This window comes from Staurois parvus, unplaced genomic scaffold, assembly GCF_062004578.1.
Source record: "Staurois parvus isolate SC_StPar_1 unplaced genomic scaffold, SC_StPar_1.0 ptg000293l, whole genome shotgun sequence".
NCBI classification, from domain to species: Eukaryota; Metazoa; Chordata; class Amphibia; order Anura; family Ranidae; genus Staurois; species Staurois parvus.
The window spans coordinates 2,320,406-2,342,918 of NW_028318089.1; the positions used below are offsets into that span (position 1 = coordinate 2,320,406).

At 42.2% G+C, this 22,513-nt stretch overlaps 1 protein-coding gene across 1 annotated transcript in view; it reads right to left on the bottom strand.

The window, feature by feature from the left end:
* The window catches only part of ST6GALNAC2 (ST6 N-acetylgalactosaminide alpha-2,6-sialyltransferase 2), a 103,135-nt gene that overhangs the window by 33,059 nt on the left and 47,563 nt on the right, over nucleotides 1-22,513 (bottom strand). Inside the window, exons 3-5 of the mRNA XM_089682660.1 lie at nucleotides 18,019-18,108; nucleotides 17,875-17,929; nucleotides 4,695-4,872 (exon numbers count right to left, since the gene is read on the bottom strand). Of these exons, the coding sequence (XP_089538786.1) occupies nucleotides 4,695-4,872; nucleotides 17,875-17,929; nucleotides 18,019-18,108 (323 nt within the window). The remainder of the gene's footprint in view (nucleotides 1-4,694; nucleotides 4,873-17,874; nucleotides 17,930-18,018; nucleotides 18,109-22,513) is intronic.

A 22,513-nucleotide genomic window follows, 5' to 3' on the forward strand; every position in this document is an offset into this window, starting at 1 on the left:
TGTCATTGTTTCACAGATCTGATATGCTCTACTGAAATGTCACAGTCTTATTCTGCTGTCTCCATATTTGAAGATGGATTCTCCTCTGGGTTTGTGTTGGTGTCAACAGGATAATATTACACATTAGGATGTGGTAGAGGTCTGTTAGGAATTTGTACTTTGATCCGATTAAATGAATGTGTAAGTGCAAGCGGTTTGAATAAGTGGGAAGGGTCAGTGAGCTAATAACACCATCAAACAAGACTGTATAAAAAGTTCACATTAGGAAGGATATATATGGATTTTATATTCGTATTGTATGTGCCGTGTTGGGAGAGGATTGCATTATTTTTTGCCTTACTGTAACTGGTGGATGGCCCAGACTCACTCAAAATAGAGACACCAGGTAGAAAAAAATTAGAAAAATCATGTTCTACATTCTTCTATAGGGACCTCATGTATTTCTGATGGAGAAATAGTCTAGTACTGTGATACATTGTTGGAAAGGACCAAATCACATCCACTCCTGCCCAATGTAATGCCATACATGCACACTAGAGCAGGGGTGTCAAACTGGCGGACCTCTAGCTGTTGCAAAACTACAAGTCCCATTATGCCTGTTCCTTTGGGAGTCATGCATTTAACAGTCAATCTTGCAATGCCTCATGGGACTTGTAGTTTGGCAACAGCTGGAGGGCCACCAGTTTGACACCCCTGCACTAGAGCAAATGAAGAATTCAGCCAAGGTTATGGGAGCCTCAGAAATTTAGAACTGGGAGAATTCAGCACCCTTCTAATTAGTGACCCTTATAAACCCAGCAGACTATGGAACATAGACCAGGCCACTCAAAATAGTCATCTGGTTTGGGGATAATGGTCCCTAAATTCCTGCATACAGAATACATGAACTCTGAGATAGCAGTTGTTTTTCCCTGCTTTAGTTGTCATTCCTACTGCAAAACTCAATGCAGACATAAAGAAGATCATTTAGCTCAGGTGGCCCTCAAACCCCTCTGGTGTGGCCCTACACCTCTAACTGAATGCAGGAATTTGGGTGTGCTTCCTAAAGTGCATCACACCTACAAGATATAATAAAAGTCAAAGTTCACTTAACCCGCAGGTGCACTGCACTGCACCCCCAGTACAGGTAAACCGCAGTGCATCAGTGTGAAAGCAGCCTTATAGAGGGCTCGGGACAGTAAGGGCTTGTTTACATTTGTAGTTTGGAGGGCAGTAAAACCCCATAGTTGAGACGTGTTTTTACCTCCCACCTCAACCACTGTTGTAGCATCAGGGGTCGCAATGGCGAACCTAACCCATGCTCCAGGGGGTCTGTACAGCCTCCCTGTTGCATTCTGTTTCACACTTGGAAAGGAGGGGCAGTATATACTGGAACCGATCCTCTCCATTTTCCTCCTGCAACCGCTGAAAGCCGGCATCTCCTCTTCTCTCTCCCACTGCCATTCAGCGGCTGCAAGAGGAAAATGTTGATCATGCTATTTAAAATAGCAAAATAAAAAAAAATGAAAATGGGAACCATTTTAATTTCATTGAGGCCCGCGACTGGTTACCAAATCACTTATGTGGCCCTCGCTCTTCAGAAGGTTGAGCACCCCTGATTTAGTTACATAGTTATATAGTCTGCAAGATTAACTTAAGACACCAGTTCATCCAATTCAATGCATGTGTGTTTACGTTTCTATTATTTCCAATGTCCCTGAACATTGTGTTTGCTAAGAAATAAATCTAAAAGTTTTTTGAATTTATCTGCACTCCACACTGAATCCACCAACTTTGGAAGGGTTTCCACATCTTTATCGCTCTAACAGTAAAGAACCCCTTACACAATTTAAGATTGAGCCATTTCCTGTCCAACTTCATTGTGTGGCCACTTGTCTTCATTATGAGACTAAATAGTTTCCTCCTCATGCTAGAGTCACCATTCAAAGATCTGTATATTCCGATCATATACCCTCTTAAGCGTCTCTTCTCCAAGAACAATAAGTTTAGTGATTGTAGCCATTCCTCATAACTGAGATCCTCCAGTCCCCTTATTAGCTTTGTTGTCCTTCTCTCCAGTTCCAGCGCATTCTTCCTGAGGACTGGTGGCCAGAACTGGATGACATACTCAAGATGTGGCCAAACCAGAGTTTTGTAAAGTGATAGAGTTATAGTTCTTCTCGTGAGTAAATAACCTTTTTAATGCATGCTAACAGTCTGCTAACCTTGTTGTCCTCTACTAGGATATTAGATATTCTCGATTCCCCTAGAACGGGGGTCAGCAACCAGTAGATCGCAGCCAGGTGTCTGATAGATCATGTTCTGGGCTTGCTGACCCGCCATCCACTTGCCATCAAACAGAGTGTTATGCAAAGTGACTACTTAGAAATTGGATCTGTAGTAGGGAGCAAGAGCTGCATGAGCCAATGCCTCCTCTGTAGTGCCGGCTCCTGTTCCATGTGGAGTGAGACCAACTGCACTCCACCTCTTATCCCAGCTAGTGGTCTCCAGAGTGGCGTCGGCAGCAGGAAAAAAAGAGATCTTTAGGTCAGTGTGAAGCAATACACTGGGCATAATAGTATAAGCCTGCTTTCACACTGATGTGCTGCGGTTTACCCACACCACGGGTGCAGTGCAGTGTACCAGCAGCTTTCCTGCGGATTTGCTGCGTTTAGCCATAGACTTTTATTATATCCTGTAGGTTTGGCACACTTTCTGAAAGCGCACCAAAACTCCATACAGTTACAGGGTGATTGCAGAGTGGCCCCATTTACTTGAATAAGTCATGGTTGGCAGGCAGTAGCACCCACCAAAGCAAATTCCTGCTGATGAATGTGTACACCTGTGGCTGCTGCTACAGCAGCTAAAGGGGGTAGGGATTGGGGGTGGTAAAACTGCAACTCAACCATAGGGTTTTACCCCCCCCCCCCCAACTTTACATGTGAATGAGCCCTATAGGTGCTGCTGCTGATTGCAGCTGGGGGCTCATTCACAAAGTGGCGAGGAGGTGATATGTTGCCTCCTCATCACCTGATTTAAACCCAGGATTGTTGCATAATGCAAGCAATTGTGACACGGTAGAGGTCGAAATCAGGTGTGAGGAGGCGACACTATGCCTCTGTGATCTTTGACTTCTTCCATGTTGTTCAGGTAGACCTCTACCTCTTTAGGGTTGCCTGCTCCTGCCCTAGAGGTCAAGCGTGTAACTTGCATACATATTATTAGTGCATTACTTTACATTTTTCCACATTAAACCTCATCTCTCATATAGCTGCCAACCACTCTATTTTATCTAGGTCTTCTTGCAAAGTTTCTATGGGGTTGATTTTGCTGTTCTTATTTTCCTTGCATGTGATTGGGTATTCTTTGCAAAGAGAATCTTCATCTCATTTACAAAGCTCTGGAGCAAATTCCCTTGCAGAGTACAACTGCATTTGCAAAGTGCACAGTCTATTTGTCTTTAGTAACCCTTATATCTTGTGAAGTATTGCCTTGCTCTGTTTTGTATGATCAGCAAACACTGAGATTGAACTATTTATACCAACCTCTATATCCTTTATGAAAAGGTTAAACATAACTGGTCCGAGGACAGAGTCCTGGGTATCCTGCTTACAAGTTATGTGACTTGCAGTTATGTGTCCATTAAAGCTGAACTCCAGGCACACAGCTAAATCCACAGTTGCACAACATATATGAGAACTGACTTGCCTGCCAAAACAATTGTGTCTCTGTCAATCCAGTCCTGAGATTTATATAGCTCTGACACATAGCACATCCAGCCGGGTGACTTGACTTTTCTCTACTACAGTTAAACAACACAGCCATGTCACCTCCTGTCGTCAGCCTGTGACTGGATAGTGATGAAGTGGCAACAGACTGATGAAGTCGTCACTCTGTTCTCTCTTCTTATCAGCACATGTGAATGCAGGACACAGGATTGTCCCTAACTACAGACCCTCCTTTTCCCAGAGTGCTGATGTACAGGGCATTGATTAGCGGCATTCAGCTGTACATCGGACAGTATCTTCTCGCAGCGCAGCTGGCTGTGTTACACAGGAGTGTTTGCTACTCACAAGGCTGCAGTCAAGTCAAATTCCTACATCTAAATACGTTGCAATTGAAATACTGTACAATTAATGTGTTTTTCTCAATGAATACATAACATTAATTAATTGATGCTTCCTATAACTTCCTGGAGTTCAACTTTAAGAAATATTAAATGTATTTTTAAATATGACAAGTACTGGAAAATTGGTTTTAGCATTCTGAAATCCCCTGCACAGTACACAGTAGCACTCAAACCGGGAGGTTCAGCGCTCTCTGTTGTACAGCCCAGTACTGCCTAAACATGGTTAAGGATGAAAATGCACAGGGATGACCTTATATACTACTGCCCCTTCAAGGGCCAATCAGCAGGCCAGGGTGGGTTGTGGACCAATCTGTATTACATAATGAAGAAAAGTGAGGTCCGAGTCCTGGTTATGGTCACTGAATCACACAACTGGCTGAACAGAGTAACAAATACTTTGGCATGTATAATAATTCACTGTGCATTTAGCTGTTTATGTGGAGTTTAATGGGTAAGAAATGAGATTTGTACTGTTCAGAGGAAATCCCAGCACATCAGAGGTGGGTAAAAATGTACAGTATCTCCTGCGAGAATGGATTTCCTAAGCTACCCTGATAGACAAACTAAACAAATGTTGATCGATTACCTTCTATAGAAAGATTTTTCCATCCATATGGCGGTAGCTTCTGGGTAAGGTTTTTCTCCTCTATTAAATGACGGTCCCACATTAGTACCGGGATGTCAAAGTTGAACAATTGTTTGAAAGCAGTTTCCTGCACTTGAGTACGGAGATTGTTGGGGCAGGCCGGTGCAGGGAGCTGAGTCTAAAAAAGGAGAAAAATAAATACAGCTCATTCTTATTGTAGTTAAAAAAGACATGTTTATTGCATTCAACGGAGTTCCTGGGAAACCACTGAATTGTTTGTCCAAGATAATATTTTTCTTCATGCATATATGAAAATGACTTACAATATGTAGGACAATGCTATCTTTGACTGTCGCAGGGGCGGACTGACCATTTGGAAACTCGGGCACTGCCCGAGGGCCTGGGGTCAGTAGAGGGCCCCATGAGATGCCCCTGGTACCTTTTTTATAGGCTTTTTTGAGTTTGGGCAAGGACACAGGGGCCCCATGATCCCCTATTGCCTGGGGGCCCCATGAGTTGTCCCTGGACTGTCATGCTATTTTCCAAATTCATACAGCAGACGTTCAATGAGGTGTTAGGAATCAAATTATTTCCATTCTAAAGCTGCCCATACACAGATCGAATTTCAGTTGATACCTGCTGAATTGGCAGAAATACCTTCCCTGGGTTACCCTGTCTGCACCACCAGACTCAACAAAAGCTGATTGTGTTATTGACTTTTATCAAAGAAGCCGGATGGAAAAAATTCTTGGTCCAACAGTGCCTGCCTCCAGTCAGTTTTTGTAGACCTCAACAATAGCTAGAAACAATGTAAAGCAGGCTATAGAGGAGTCAAAACCGAGAAACAATTCTTGGTCATTCGTTTTTTGCATCATTAGTGTGGCAGCTGCAACAAGCGATTTTCGTATTGCAACCAGAAGTGCCTGATCTAACATGCTGGATTTTGTTTCTAAAAATCGTATGTGACATTTTAGTTTTTCAACCGACAGAACGTTCACTTTTCGACTTTTTGTGCCTAAGAGTGCAGCTCACTAAGCTCAGTTTACAAGATATCTGGTAGGATCAACAGGTTTTTGAACTTATCAAACAGATATAACAAAACACTTTCAAGTCCCATTCACACTTGTGCTTTGTAGCAACGCAAGTGTTACTACGTGCCACTACAATGCATAGAATTGCACAATTGATTTACTAAAGCGGGAGAGTGCAAAATCTGGTGCAGCTCTGCATAGTAGCCAAACACTTTCTAACTTCAGCTTGTTCAATTAAAGCTGAGCTCCACCCAAAAAGGGAAGTTCCGTTTTACAGCCTCCTCCAATACTCCGGGTAAAGAATTGGCACTTTTGGGGAGCAGGTACCTAATTTTGAAAGGGACCCACTCCCCCCTCTGCTTAGACTGCCTAGGTGATCGGAAGCGGAATTCTCCTGCCCCTGTTCCTCCCTGCAGACTTCTGGGACACGTGGCAGGTCCCAAAAAACTGCGGGACCATTTACAATGCGCAGCACCGCTCACACATGCGCAGTGGGCACCCAACTGTAACAGCCGGATGCCCACATTTAACCACTACCTGACCGCCCTATAGCAGAAGTATGTATATATATATATATATATATATATATATGTGTGATTTTGCATTCCTGGGTAGGGGGTGCACGCGTTTCCTACCCGTGCCACTATTGGCTCCTCGGCATGTCAATCACTGGGTCCAGGCCACCAATTCTCGGCTGGGACTCGGTGATTGTCAGCGGAACTGACAAGGGAGAGGTCTGTATGTAAACAACACCGATCTCTTCCCTGTCAGCACAAACAGACTGCTTTGTATTGCTCTACATAGCAGAGCAATACAAAGCAGCTTATCAACACAGTAAAACACACACAGCACACTGTTAACCGTTTGATCGTCCCAGATGTTAACCCCTTCCTGCCCAGTGTCATTAGTACAGTGTCCGTGCTTTTTATTAGGACTGATCACTGTATTAGTGTCACTGGGAATGACAGTGGCAGTTAGTTAGTTCCCCCCCCCCCCTAGTGTCAGAATGGCTGCAGTCCCGCTATAAGTCGCTGATCGCCACCATTACTGGTAAAACAAAAATAAAAATTCCAGTATATATACCGCCATTTGTAGATGCTATAACTTTCATGGAAACCAATTAATTTACACATATTGGGATTTTTTTTTTTAGCAAAGACATGTAGCTGAATGCATTTTGGCCTAAATTTATGAAGAAATTTTATTTTAAAATTTTTTTTACTGGATGTGTTATAGCAAAAAGTCAAAAATATTGTTTTTTTTTTTCAAAATTGTAGGTCTTTTTTTGCGCCAAAAAATTTAAAACGCAGAGGCGTTCAAATACCACCAAAAGAAAGCTCTATTTGTGGGAAAAAAGGACATAAATTTGATTTGGGTGCAGTGTTGCATGACCGCGCAACTGTCAGTTAAAGTAACGCAGTGCCGTAGCAGGAAAAATGGCCTGGTCAGGAAGGGGGGTAAATCCTCAGGAGCGCAAGTGGTTAGGATGCTGGCGCTGTGTCTGATTATTAAAAGTCAGCAGCTACAGTTTTTGTAGCTGCTAACATTTAATTTTCAGAAAACTGACTGTAGCTCCCCTTTAAGCATTGATATTAAAAACCTGGAAGCTTATTTTTTAGGTTTCTGTGCAGAGCTGCATCAGATTTTGCACTCTCCGGTTTTAGTAAATCAACCCCTATGTGTCATTCATTGTGAACAGCACCACACTGCACTGTACAGCAGAGCACAATTCACCATAGTGCACCACAATGCATATACTGTGTGTTGGAGTGTGCTGCATTGTTAAAAAAAGAGTTCTGCACATTTTTGCATCCTTTGTGGTGGGTTAGCAGCCCATTCATAACAAACAGGCTGCCGTAGCGCACTGCATGTTAACATGTACCATAATGCGCCCTAACACATGTGCATTAAAGCACCACAATAGACTGCTTAAGCCCCGGTTCACACTGATGCGACTTGCAACTGTCACATGACAAGTAAAACACATAAATTGTAATGGTGGCCATTCCAATCAATACAACTCAACATTTAAAAAGGTTCCTGCACTAATCTGATGTGACTTCAATGCAAATAAAGTAATAGACTCTAATGTTGCATGAAAGTCGCTCTGGAATCTGCATGTCAATGGAGTCACAGCAGCGTGAACTGAGGCTAAATGTGAATGGGCCCTCTGTTGTACATTTAAAGTGGTTCTAAAGGCTGAACATTTTTACCTTCATGCATTCTATGCATGAAGGTAAAAATCTTCTGTGCGTAGATCCCCCCTGCCCAGCTCCCCCTAATACTTACCTGAACTTAATCTTGATCCAGCAATGTGCATGAAAGCAGCATCTCTCTCCCTCCTCATAGGGCACAGACAAAGTAGCGGGAGCTGTTTCCTTTAATATCCCTTTACCACACCCAAAAGAAGCAAAAAACAAATGTACTTTTAGGGATTACATATATTTGTCATATGATTAACCCCGACAGTATTGGAGTTTTCAGTTTTGAGCGAACGTACATTTTAGACTAACTCAACCCCTAACAGGCAATAAAAAGTCTGGCAAGACTGGGGTCATCACACTACTCCCTCAGAGTTTTGCTTTTACTCTACAAATGGACACATATGTACATGTCAACCCCTTATGCAGGCCATAGACGGGTAGTAAATCGGTCGATTTTCGCACCGTTAGTGGGTTAATTGATTGGCCATTTTTCGGGATTTTGGCACATTTTTTTTATCAGTGAAGTTGCCGATTTTGCCGATTTTCCCGGCAATGATAGGCAAATCGGTCGATCCTTTTACCGATAAAAAATCTGTGCATTAGCCGTGAAGAAAAAGAAGAAGAAGAGGAGGAGGAAGAGGAAGAAGAAGAAAAAGAATTCCAGTCCGCTATTATATTTGACATGAAAAAGTATTGTGGTTCCAACAATGTATCTATTTGTATCCGAATAAAAACATCTGTATCCGAAATGGATACAAATGGATACATTGTTGCAACCGCAATACTTTTTCCTGTCAAATATAATAGCAGAGCTCTTTGCAGGGACAGAAGTAATTAAATGCTGGCCGTAGATGGGACAAAAATCGGCCGATTTTTTTTTTTACCGTTGGTGGTAACGTCGGCCTATTGAATGACCGATTTTTAATTTTTTTCTTAAAAACGGCCGGTTTTTGACCCGTCTATGGCCTGCATTAGAATGGCCAAAGACTTGAGAAGTGGGTGGACAACCAGATGCAATCTAAGCACTCTCAGGATGAGAGGACTGCAGAGTGGGTTACAGTCCTGCAAACTCAGCTTGGCCCTATGGAGATTGGAGGTGGTAGAGTGGAAGCTGATGCTGGCATCTCATAGGGAAGAATAGTGAGCAGAGCAGGTGTTCTAACCTGTCCTATCCATGGCTTCTCCCATCATGCATCACTGACATGAGGTTGTAACCCAATGTGGATGTGATACTTTTACCTCTTTTCTGTGGAAAGCTTCAAAGCCGTGACACTACACTGCAAGAAATGTTAGATTAATATTCAATCTGCCAAAACTGCAATTGTTGGAGTCCGAAGGTCACAGATGCTTTGAATCAGTGGACCAGAAGAGCTGGAATGTCTGAAAGTGTAGATAATTTCAGCGTATGTCCCACATTAATTGTGCATGTCATTCAGCCTGGCTGAAGAGCTGAAACAATTATATCACTACAGTGTTCCAGACAAATGCATGACAAGTGGAGATAACATTTCATTTCTGTCCAGACAATCATGTAAAAATATTTATGACTGGATGTACTATAAGTAGTAATTTGAGGATGTTTGAAGAACGGACAAATACTCCATGCTAGTTGGCAGTGGAAAATCAACAATTTTCATAATTTTCATTGTAGCCTGATATCAGGTATTACATTTTAATGCTGCAAGGAGTTGAAAACTCACAAATCTGTGCCTGGACGCTGCAGATAATTGTTGACTGTGCCAGAAAGAGTTAGAAGTGTATCTAAACCCTGACAATTAACTTCTTGTATTTGCTCCATTTTGGTCTGTTAAATATACCATTGGAAGCATTTTTTTTATATCTGTTTGAAAAGTGCAAAATAAATACCTGTAGATTGTCAGAAACTTTGTGAGCTTTGAACTTCCTGTACACTTGACTCTGCTGTTATCAGTTGGCATTGTCCCCATTTGTCTTTGTTCACTACAATACACCCTCTTCCCATGTTACAGAGAAGACTGTAAGGGGAGGCGTTCTGTAGTCTCAACACACTTCCTGTCCTAGGTGTGAGCATTGTCATTCCATGACAGGAATTGTGTTACTGGCAGGATCAAAAGGTGAAAAAAAAGTGTGAAAAAAAAAAACAACTACTGTAGTTAACACAAGAAATGGTAAGCTGCAACACACATGCACACATTATTGTTCTTTAGATGCACTTGGATGCTACACTGCAACATTACTGCAGAGACAGAATGAGTCGGCAGAAACATGCTAGTAATTCAGCTGATCTTTACTATGTATTCTGAAGAGTGCAACCAACGCGTTTCAGAGGTACACAACTCTCCCTTAATCATTGACTGTGTACTGGCAGTGATAAAAGAATTCAGGACAGAGTCTAGAAGAGTCTACGTATAGCATAAAGGCAATGCAGGCATCAGTTTAGCAGCCAGAAGCAATGGCGTGGGATTAACAGAGCCGTGCTGCTGCTTTGAAAAAAAAAAAAATACAGTGCATATTTATAAAAAAAAAAACTTACAAATTTAAAACGCAATTAAAAATTTAAGTGCAATTAAATGAATAAAAACAAAAAAAATCAAGAGGAAATATTTGTCATGTGACCAGCTTCTTCCAGACCTACAAAATTCCCTTGTGCAATGAGGCTATATCATCATTGCCCTAAGTCCGAACCCGGGCGGTGCCACCGACATAGCTGATTGGGCTGTCATACTGCATTATATAGCCTCACTGCACATTCATTCACGCCCATTATCCTAAGGGTTCAACTTGGGCCATCTGGTGATCAATCTATATATCAGAGCTATCTGGATACATCTCTGAACTGGGGATTTTTTGATGATTTTGATGATTTTTTTTGCTGCTGATCTTGTTATTTTCTCCATTAGGCCCTCTATGATATGTCAGTCATTCTTACCATCCATAATTACATGACCTCTTTGGTATTATGCTATTCCATTTTGGCATTCCTGCTTAGTGTATGGTGATTGCATGTGCATGTGTGGTTTGACTGGGATCCCGGTACGGGTGTTTTAATCTCATGGCAACATTGTCATTGTTTTTACAAGTATCAGGTGGAGGGTGCTCTAACTGCAGGTCATTTGTTATTACAATATCAATAAACATGATGTTTTAGGTCGCAGACTGTTCTCCTGAGGACAGCTTTTCCAGGGGGCTCTACCCACTGGCAATTTTTTCTACTGTATGCGTTTGGTCCTGAGCAGGGGCGGACTGACAACTCATGGGGCCCCCGGGCAATAGGGGATCATGGGGCCCCCTATTATGCATGGAAACTCAAAAAAGCCTATGAAAAAGATACCAGGGGCATCTCATGGGGCCCCCTACTGACCCCGGGCCCTCGGGCAGTGCCCGAGTTTCCAAATGGCCAGTCCGCCCCTGGTCCTGAGAGCACTACCTTCCACTTTTGGGTGAGTCGGCATCATCTACAGACATTATTCTCAGCCATAGCGTTTATAGCACCTTCTACAGGAGTAGGACACTATTCAGAAAAATAAAAATAAACCACCTCTCTGCTATAGGCTGCTCAAAACAGTACAAGCAAAAAACAACCAAATAGAAGGGTGGGTGCTTGTTCATCAATGAACTCAGAGAAAGACATTTTTGGTGAGTAACAAAAATTTCTGTTTTCTCTTATGTTCATTGATGGAAACAGCTTCTTCTTATTCTCGATCATAGGGATATTCCAAAGCAGTTCCCCCAATGAGGGGTGGAAAAAAGAAAGAAAACACACAGCCTCCCGAGAATCCCTCAGAAGAGGAACAAGAACCCTCGAATAGCTGCCTACAAAACACACATCCAAACATGCCAACTTTGTAAAACTTTGTAAAAGTGTAAACAGATGACCAGGTAGCCACACTACAAACTTGAGACACAGATGCTTTATGTCAGGATGCCCAGGAGGCACTAATCGCACTGGTGTCCTAATGGGGAAGGGAGGAGCTCGACTCCAATGGCATAAGTCTGAACAAATGTCTGCCAAATCCAACTGCCATCCACAATCACAAAAAATGGAATTTCACCTCCATAAGGAAGCTTCAGCAGACAGGTACACGTGAACTACCCAGACTACATCCAAAGAGTGCAGCACCTTAGCATGCGAAGGGTGTGGACACAGGGGAAGCAAGACAATGTCTTCATTCAGGTGAAAGCCAGAAACCACCTGATGTGCACAGGCGGAGAATCACCTTATCCCTGTGTAAGACCAAATAAGGAGACTTTCAAAACAACGCCGCCAGCTCTGACACACGACATGCAGAAGTGATAGCAACCAAAAAGGCAACCTGTAAGAAACTACTATCCTCAAAAGAAGGCTGCTGATGGACCAAAAGAACCAGGTTCAGGTCCTACAGCAGCAATGGAGAATGCACCAGATGGGCCACATGCCAAACCCCTTGGATGAAAGTAGTAATCAAGATTTGCGTGGCTGTTGAAAGAAAACTGCAAGCCCAAAAATCTGGCCCTCAATGATACTTAAAAAAAGCTTTAACCGCTTGTTGGAGAAAAGCAAAAACCCATGCCACTGAGATGCAGCATGAATGCTCACCAGCATCCTTGCACCACGAGATGTAAGCATTCCAAGTGCGATGATAAACCTTTAGTGAAGCACCCTTAACATGGTAGAGATCACAAACCCGACAAACCCTGTCACTTAGAACCTGGATTTTAATAGCCAGGCCCTCAAAGCCAGTGATGGTAAAGCAAGATGGAAGATTGGTCCCTGGGAAAGAAGACCCGCCCACAAAGGCAGCCTCCAGGGAAGGTCCAAGACCAGCTTCACCACATTGGTGTACCAGGGTCAATGTGGCAAATCAGGAGCCACCAGAATGACTAGAATCCCTTCAGCTTCTATCCTGTGTAGGAGATAAGGGAGAAGCTTAAGCAGAGGAAATGCATAAATGTATGCCAGGGTGTCCTTTGCTCTTGCAACAAACCTCGACCCCTTTCCGTTGAGATGGGATGCCAGATAATCCATATCCAGGGTGCCCCACTGCAGACAGATTTGATTAAACATATCCGAGTGCACAGACCACTCTCCCTGATCCAGCATATGACAACTAAAGTAGTCCGCCTGGAATAGTAGACCACACCTGGAATATACACAATGGAGAGAGCTGGCACATGAAGTTCAACACACCCAATGTGTGAGGCCTTCAGCACAGCCACTGAACTCCTCTTGGTTGACATAGGCCACTGCCATGGCGTTGTCCACATGGATCCTGATCAGATATAGCCTGATTGCCAAAAGCTCCAGGACATCCCCCCAGCCAGACAGTCTGGCATCCGTCATGACCATCGTCCAATGGAGTGGGAGAAATTACTTCCTGGCCTGAAGAGACGATACCAAAGTCACTAGAGAGAGGGTATCAAAGTAAAGGGGGCTGAATACAAGTGCACGCCACACTTTTTAGATATTTATTTGTAAACAATTTTGAAAACCATTTAGCATTTTCCTTCCACTTCACAATTATGTGCCACTTTGTGTAGGTCTATCACATAAAATCCCAATAAAATACATTTACGTTTTTGGTTGTAACATGACAAAATGTGGAAAATTTCAAGGGGTATGAATACAGGTACTGTATTCTTTCCACTGGTAAGATTTTTAATGATGTGTCATCCAGTGTGGTAACAAAGAGATATTCGCCCTGGAAGGGTAAGTCTGTCAGAGCTTTCTTAGATGTCTGGTCAACAGACCAACACTTGAGCTAAAGAACTCGCCAAAGCACTACCGCCAAGACAGAGAGCTTGGAAAGCAATGGGTCTGCACCCATAGACGTGCCACACACATACTTTAGGCCCTGGACCATGTGGTCTGCCAGTTCCACATAAACCAGAGACACTTGCTCCTTACCCAAACCATGGCGTGAGAGTTTAGCTCAATCAGTAAGTATCTGGATCAGTAAGAGTTTAGCCCAATCAGTAAGGGTCATGAACAAATTGGACACAGTGCCAAGCCAGCAATCATAAACATAGTTTAGGGTCCTTTAAGAAAGGAGACTTTTCCACAGGTATCTTGGTTGTCTTGTTCAACCTAGAGATGGGAAGGTCCACAACAGGAGGAGAGGTCCACTTCTTCAAAAGGGCTTTCTCAAAGGGGTAATGCACTGAAAAACATTTTGGGACCACAAAGGATGCTTTGAGCGTTTCCAGTGTTTGTAGACAAATGTATCCAAATATGCGGGGTAAGGAAAAATCTTAATAGAATGAGGGGAAAGTGACTTCCTTGGCAGCCCCAGAAGAACCCTTAATCTTTAATGTATCCCACACTGAGGTAATAAGCGTGACCACCAGAGAGTTTTCCCGCACAGCAACAGTAGCAAAGGAATCATCCTCACTATCTGAGGAATGGGGGATCGCATCCTCTGGACACACAGAGAAAACTGTACACGTAATGGCAGGGGACCTTTTTTGCTCACCTTGCGCCCGAATGCTACCTCCATCCAGGAGACAAAGGACTCGAGGATTACTAACAGTGAGTCCAAAGGATCAGAACACTCAGAAGACCCTATCTCCTCTATTAGTGCAGAAGTGAGCCTGATTTTGCACTCTCCAGCTTTGTTAAAAAAAAAACCCTAAATGTCTCTCTAAATCTCTCTAGTTGGATGTCCAGCAAATCAGATGCTCACATTTTGTATAAAACAGTTAAGTTGTCTTGGATGAATCAGTAGATTTTCATCACTGACATAATCTTGTAGTTGTTTATTACATATTTATTATAATTAGTTTAAGTGTGTAAGACACAAGAGTTGGTATGGCTTCAATAGAAAAGCATTGTGTCAGAAGCTGGCCATAGACATCAATATATGCTCAGAACCAACGAGCTCACAGTGGGGCTTATTTACTAAAACATGAGAGTGCAAAATCTGGTGCAGCTCTGCATAGAAACCAATCAGCTACCAGGTTTTATTGTCAAAGCTTAAATGAACAAGTTGAAGTTAGAAGCTGATTGTATACCATTTACAGCTGCACCAGATTTTGCACTCTCAAGTTTTAGTAAATAACATCCATTATGTACTAGAGACAAGAATGCTCTGGCCATGCAAGTACCTAGATTTACTGTATTGGGGTATGAAGGTGGGAACTGCATGCAGACAATCCTGGCGCCAAATTATCTCAAGGAATCCACAGCTAAAGGGCAAGGTTTTTTAATATGTCCATTTATTCATGCCTTGAGAATGCTCACTCAGGCTGCCACAAAGACACTAGTCTGTTGGTAAAAATACCAGCACTCAGATTAGAGTAACAGGTAAAGTAAAAGATGCTTTTGACTATTGACCTATACAGGCATGTGTGTGGGTTATTATACTGAATTCAGTACATCAGACCATCTCTCAATCTGCCCAAAGACAAAAGGTCTGTTATTACTTATAAAGGCAGATATGAGAATTGCCAGTGATAAACACAGAAAACAAAGTTCTTCTCCCTCCTGTAATGGCTCTCCTTTCAAAGGCTCCTTACAGTTACCTAGACCTGAAACTGAAGCCACCAGTATCTGTGACTTTTGACAGTTCACTACTGAGCCTTCTTTTAGTACTTGATTATTGCAAGCACTGTCTGAATCTGTAACATCATGTATAGATTTAACACAGTGGGCGCAATTTTTCCAAAATCCGGAAACAGAAATTGCCTGTGTTGTCCAAACAGTTGGACTGCTGAAATGTGATCGCTATAAGTTGCTGCACTTTAAAATATATGTAATCCCTAACAACCTCTCTTATTTGCTCCATTTGGTCTAAGTATACAATTCAAAACAATTTGTTACAAATGGTTAGGCGATCTCTGTGGGTCCCACTGCTCCAAAGCTACCCATGTTCTCTTCTATCCTGCGAACCAGCCAGGTGCTGAAGCCCAGGAGCTCATTCATGATCCACATCGCACCTAAATTCAAAAGAAACAGGTCGCACACCGATGATGTCTTAAAAATCCAGCTAGCTTTATTAAACAAGCAAACGTCATATAACACACACTGCAAACCTTCCACCTGAGGCCACCCCCTACCATGTTTCGTCCACAGCAGGACCTAACCATAGAGAATGATCTCTATGATTAAAGCAGTATTAAACCCAAAAGCAAACATTTATTATATTGCAGCTTACCAATTCTTAGGTGTGATGGCTGTATTGGTTTTCTTTTTTAGGTTTTCTGTCTTCTATTTTCATTTGGTGATCCAGCCAGTAAGCATGTTGGTTTTCAACAGAAAAGCTCTCTTGCAGTTACAGGGATGAGACAAACAGACAGAGGTGCTTACAATGATCAGCTTTTATTTATTTGTGTAAACCCTGGAGTTCAGCTTTAATTTGTTAGTGTATTTAAACCTGCTAGTACTTCTAACACACCTCTCTCCCCGGACTGACAATGCTGCTGTCCAAATGGGCCCCCTTGTGCTCATTCATCCAGAGTGGAGGCACAGGAGGTGTGTTACTGGCCAGATCACTAGGTGAAAACAGAAGGAAAAAGCCTAAAAAATAAAACCAATGCAGCCACCTCATCAAATGAATGGTAAGCTGCCATATATTATATTTTGTGTTTAATACTGCTTTAAGTCCTACTATGGGTGAAATGCATTAGAGGGGTGGCCTTAGGTGGAAGGCTTACAGTGTGTGCTGTAGCTTACTTGTTCAATAAGGCTAACTGCATTTTTAAGATGATATTGGTGTACAGCATGTTTTGAATTTTGTTTTAAATGTTTAATAACTGAAAAAAAAACCCTGTAGATCCTGCCAGAAATCTTGTAAGCTGGTAACTTCCTATGCTCTCTGCCTTTTCAACACTTTTAGAAGTTATGATGGTTCCTACCTTGTGAAAAAAAAGTGCAGCGCTAAAATAACATAAATATTATAAGTAGATTACAAAAATCACACAAAAAGTACAAAAAACATTAATACAGTTCAATAAAGTGCTCATGTGATGACTTACTCCTCTTGATAAAACCACACCACAAACAGTGCAGAAAAGGGTGAAATAATGACTGGAAACCTTGGCTGCTACTGGAGAATAGTTTGCTACAGCGCCTATTTGTCACAGACAGGGGTCAGGCTTGGAGACCAGGACCTATAGCAGTAGAGGGATTCCCACCAATCAGAAGGACAAGTACAGGACTAGGTTACCCTGGAGGATGATGCTGACTCACCCAAGGTGTGTGGTCTAAGCACTAACTGGTCTTCACCAGAGCTCCTGATAGTGGGGATGGGTTTTGCTGCATGCTAGTGCCAGGTCACGGTCCTCAAGGTTGACCCACCAGGAGATGTGCAAGCTGAGGTCTGGCAGCAGATGTAGCAGGTAAAGATCAAGCAAAAGTGTAGTCACGGGAACAAGCCAAAAGTTGGTAATGATTGGTTGCAGGTTGGGATCAAGCAGATGAATAGTTGTAGAACAAGCCAAAAGTCAGCAACAATAATAGAGAAGATATGGATGGCAGCAATAAAGAAATAATCTGGCAAACGGGAAGTGCAGGGACATGGGTTAAACCAGGTAGTTCTTTGGAGGAAGAAACCGTTTTAGGGTTCACCAGAAACAAGGTACAAAGCAAGATTGTCTGAAGGATCAGACAGGGGCAATCTAGCACCGCGGGTGGCACAGCAAGACGAGATACGGCCAGATGCTGCCGAGGTCCCAGGTTCAAATCTGGACCCTGACACTATTGATGTATGGACTACAGAAAACCTTTCACCTATGTTATGGAGAGGGGGAGGTATTCTGTTCTAAGGTGACAACACTTCTCCTTCATAGATACAGTGCAGTGAGAGAGCATTGTCATCCTACGACAGGAAGTTTCTAAGTGCCAGGATCACCAGGTAAAAAAAAGAAAACCAATCCAGCCACCAAACCTAAAGACTGGTAAGTTGCTATACATCAAATGGTTGTTCCTGTGTTTAGATATGCTTTAACATCATCAATGTAAAATTATCACCATTATTCAATGGTACTACTCACCTTGGCTTTTGTCACCAAGTTTGGCAATGCTGTATTCTTCTGAATGTCACTTTTCCTAAAAGGAACAGACATGTATGTCTTAGTTTGTATTGAATACAGTGAAATAGTACAAGACAAAGAATTTATCTGATTGTGGAATCGCACCATTTCTTCTTGTCCTGGTTGGTTGGAGAATTCAGGCTTCCATCCAATCTTTTTAATGCTGTCAAAGGACCAGGGCCTCCCCAGAAATCACTGCAAAGCATAAAACATCTTTTAAGTATCAATCAAAAACAACTTGCAATTATAATAATCAACGTTATAATAATTCCAACAATATCACTATCATGACACAACTTTATCATATCACCCTGAAAACCCTTTATGTATCCCTGCTCTGCTCACCAGCCAAGAAAATGTTCTGAGCTGCATACATGTTTCAGTTTACAGTACTGAAGCCAGAGTATCAGTATGATAGCCAAGCAGCTAGCATTTTCAGAATGAGGACAAAAATGTCTGCCCCAATACTTCTTTTATAATAGTTTAACTATAAGCACATAAGACTTGTCAGGCATTGAGTTCCAAGTTGTCCAATGTATGTACATTTGAGTCTGACATTATCCCAATGTGTCTAGCTAGTACAATATTATGTGAAAAGTATTGACATTGCCCACATTTCTGACACTATTAGTGTCACATTCTGCTGGCCTTGAGGAAATGACATGTCAATATATCTGAGCCCTGTAAAAAGATAAAAGGTGGCAGGCTTGGCAAGACACAGGGATCTGGCAGGGCGCTTGGTAGACACATGTTATGGGGTAACTTAAGAGGGGACATCAAGACTTAGATGTGTGACATTTGGAAGAGAGGAATGAGAAGGGGGTGAGTTATGAAACCCATCTGTTAGGAATTCTGTTCTGCTGTGCGTCTGCGAGCTGGATTAAACCAAGGGGGAACAGGTGGAGGACTGGGCTGATAGCTGTTGCACTTAGGACACTGAATAACAAAACCAGCAGGAAAGGCGAGCTGTGGAGTTAGGATGGAAAATTGAATGTTTTCTATTTTTTGTTTCCCGATTATAAAACAATATCAAAAACTAAAATAGAATAAAAATTTAAATCTGGAAGAATAAGATTAAGTTTTTTTCATATATAGAATTAAAATGGATTAACTTCACTTTCATCCACAAGTGCTTTCTCCCATGTCATTTTTCCAGGTTAATCCAATACTCTGGGCTACTCTCCTTTTTAAACTGGTCATAGTCTACAGATATTCATGAGAATAAAGACAGCTGATGGTTCAGGCAGTGGGAAAGGTAAGTATCTGCAGTCTCATTTTACAAGTATGGCTTGCTTAGTAACAGATTTGCTTTAAAGTGAAGCTGTGCTTTTTCCATGCTGGGCAAAGTAGCAGGTTCATCTTAATGTCGTTCCCTACAGCCGCTCATTCTCACTTTCCCTCTGCTCTTCCCATTGTTCTGTCTACAGAAATAACTTCTATGTATAGAACAGCATGTACAGAAACACACTTCCAGAAATCCCATGAAACAGCGTTGGTGCTTTGTGATTGACCATTCATACACCAGCACCGTCACATGGACATCACATTAAAGGGTGGACAGAGAGTCCCCAAACTGGGTACACACAGATTGAAACTTCTGCTGAACTGGCCAAATTTCCATCTGTGTTTGCCCTGTTTTGGACTCGGTCACTTACAGACCATTTACCGTGATCTACCAGTGAGCCAAATTAATATAGAATTACGTGCACGTGGAAGAAAGACACTGACACTGTTGCAGTTTGTCAACTTCCTAAAATTCTGTTTTATTGAGGAACTAACAGTATCATTTATAGGGCTTATGATGCAGGCAAAACATATACATTGATTGGGTGAAAAGTCCACTGGGTTTCTGCGTGTTCTTCCATCCGTGTTGATATCTTCCAATCATTATCCCCAAAAAGACTCATTCCCTTTTATGGGGGTTGTTTACATTAAAAGATACTTTTCTCCTAATGAGTCACCTACGGTGAGACTCCGCATGAAGGCGCCATCTTAATAATCATCATTGTTCTGTCAACCTATATCTGATTGTTTAACCAGAGAGTAAAGAATTTTAAAGAGCAAGAAGCAGAAAGTAGCAAGACTGTAAAATTGTCATTTTACTGATCATCTAATAAAACGTGGACTGTCTATCACAATCCACTACTGCCCTCCCTGACAGAAGTTGATGGGTAGATCAACTTCTATTGAAAACTTTTATTCGATCAGCTGCTGAAGTCAGTGTTGTCTCCCTGTGTATCTCTCTCCAAGAGACAAAGACAGATTACCCAGGAGACAGAGGATTGCTGGGCAGGATGTAAACAATTACCAGGTGTCAGATCTTGGTAATTATACATCACTTTCAAAGTGCACTTTTCCTGTGTAAAGAGACGAACGGGATAAGTGCACTTTGAAAGTCTACTAGTTTTCTAAAATTTCTGGCTCCTTTTAAGTTTAGTACACACATGTGGCATCAGCCAGCTCAATAGAAACCAAACGACATTCGTCCCATGTGTATGGCAGAAGGTCCGACAGAAGTTGTCCAGCTCGCTGGCTTCTGTGATAGGGGCATGACCAAAAAAGGTCTGACAATAGGCTTCCGATCAGCGCTCCCAGCCAATGCCAAATAATTTTCAATCATTTTCTTTCGGCACTTCCTGTTATAGTGTGACAACTGTGGTCCTCCAATGTCACCCTGTTAAGTTCTCCTGATTGAGGCTACAATTATTATTATACAGTATTTATATAGCACCAACAGTTTGCTCAGCGCTGTACATTATAAAGGGAGACAGTACACAAGACAGTACAGTAACAATACGATTCAATATACGAGGAGTTCAAGGGCCCTGCTCCTTGGAGCTTACAATCTAGGAGGGAGGGGCTAGTGGTACAGGAGGAAATAGCTGTGGGGGATGGAGTGGTAGGAAGAGTGGAGGAGTTCAGTAATTAGCAGGGGGCGGGGTAGGCTTCCATGAAGAGATTTTCAGAGTGCACCTAAAGGTGAGGAGAGTAGGTGATAGTCTGATGGATTGTGGTAGGGAGTTCCAGAGGATGGGGGAAGCCCTGGAGACGGGCTTGGGAGGAGGAGACCAGGGAACTAGAGAGTAGGAGGTCTTGTGAGGAGCGGAAAGTACGTTTTGGGTGATATTTGGAGACAAGATCGGTGATGTAGTTTGGGGCAGTATTATGAACAGGTTTATACGTCACTGTTAGCATTTTGAATTTTATCCATCAATCGGAAGCCAGTGGAGGGATTGGCAGAGAGGGGTGGCGGATACGGAGCGGTTAGTAAGGTGGATGAGTCTGGCCACAGCATTCAAGATAGACTGAAGCAGGGATAGCCTGCGATGAGGTAAGCCAAAGAGGAGGGAGTTCCAGTAGTCGAGGCGTGATATAATAAGGGAGTGAATGAGTTGCTTTGTAGTTTCTGGAGTTAGGATCGGACGTATTTTGGAGATGTTGCAGAGGTGAAGTCTACATGAGTTTTTCAGCGAATGGACCTTGGGCTGGAAGGACAGATTGGAGTCTAGGATGACACCAAGTACTCTGGCTTGAGGGGAGGGACTGATGGCCATGCTGACACATACTACACTTGCAAGGTCCACTGTTGTCACTATCAGGTAGCTGGTCCAGAGCAATAATGTGCAGTCAGTGCTGGAGTGAGTGCATATAGGCAGGAAGTGGCTGAAAGAGGCTGGCAAAGATCAGAAGCACACTTATATGAACAAGGATTTAAAAAAAAGTGCAAAAAAATTGCATCTGAGCAAAATAAGTATCACTCAATTGGGGTTTAAATTTCCTTTATTTTAATAAAGTGTTTTCTATAGGATGAGCAATCTCCACTTTAGTACATTAGCATCTTTGTATCCTGCAGGGACAGGGTAAATTTAGAAGTGTTAGTGGGCAGCACAGTGGCAAAATGGTTAGCCCTTCCACCTGCCAGTACAAGGGCCATTGGTTCAAATCCCAACCATGGCACCACCTGCCTGGAGTTTGCATGTTCTCCCTGTGCCTGTGTGGGCTTCCTCCCACACTCCAAAGACATGCTGGTAGGTTAATTGGATCCTGTCTAAATTGGCCCTAGTATGTATGAATATGAGTTGGGGACCTTAGTTTGTACACTCCTTGAGGGTTAGGGACTGATGTGACTGTAGAAAATATATATATATACAGGCGTACCTCGGATTACAAACGCCTCGATTAACGTAATTTTCAGTTTACAAATGAAAATAATGGCTCAGTTTACAAATTTTTTCCCAATACGAATGGATTAATTGGTTTTCAATGCATTTATGAATTGTTTTTTAATCATGTCCCTTTATGCCTTTACACTTTATAAAGAGTTTTGAACAGATAAGACTTTTTTTTTACTTTTTTCTGACCTCCGGAACGGATTAATTGGTTTTGAATGCATTTACAAATTAATTTTTAATCATGTCCCTGTACAGTATTTATGCCTCTAAAGTGCACTTTATAAAGTGTTTTGAACAGATAAAAGATTTTTTTTTTAACTTTTTTCTGACCTCCAGAACGGATTAATTGTTTTTCAGTGCATTTCTATGGGAAACTGCATTTCAATTTACGAATTTTTCACAATATGAAAAGTCCTGCAGAATTAAAT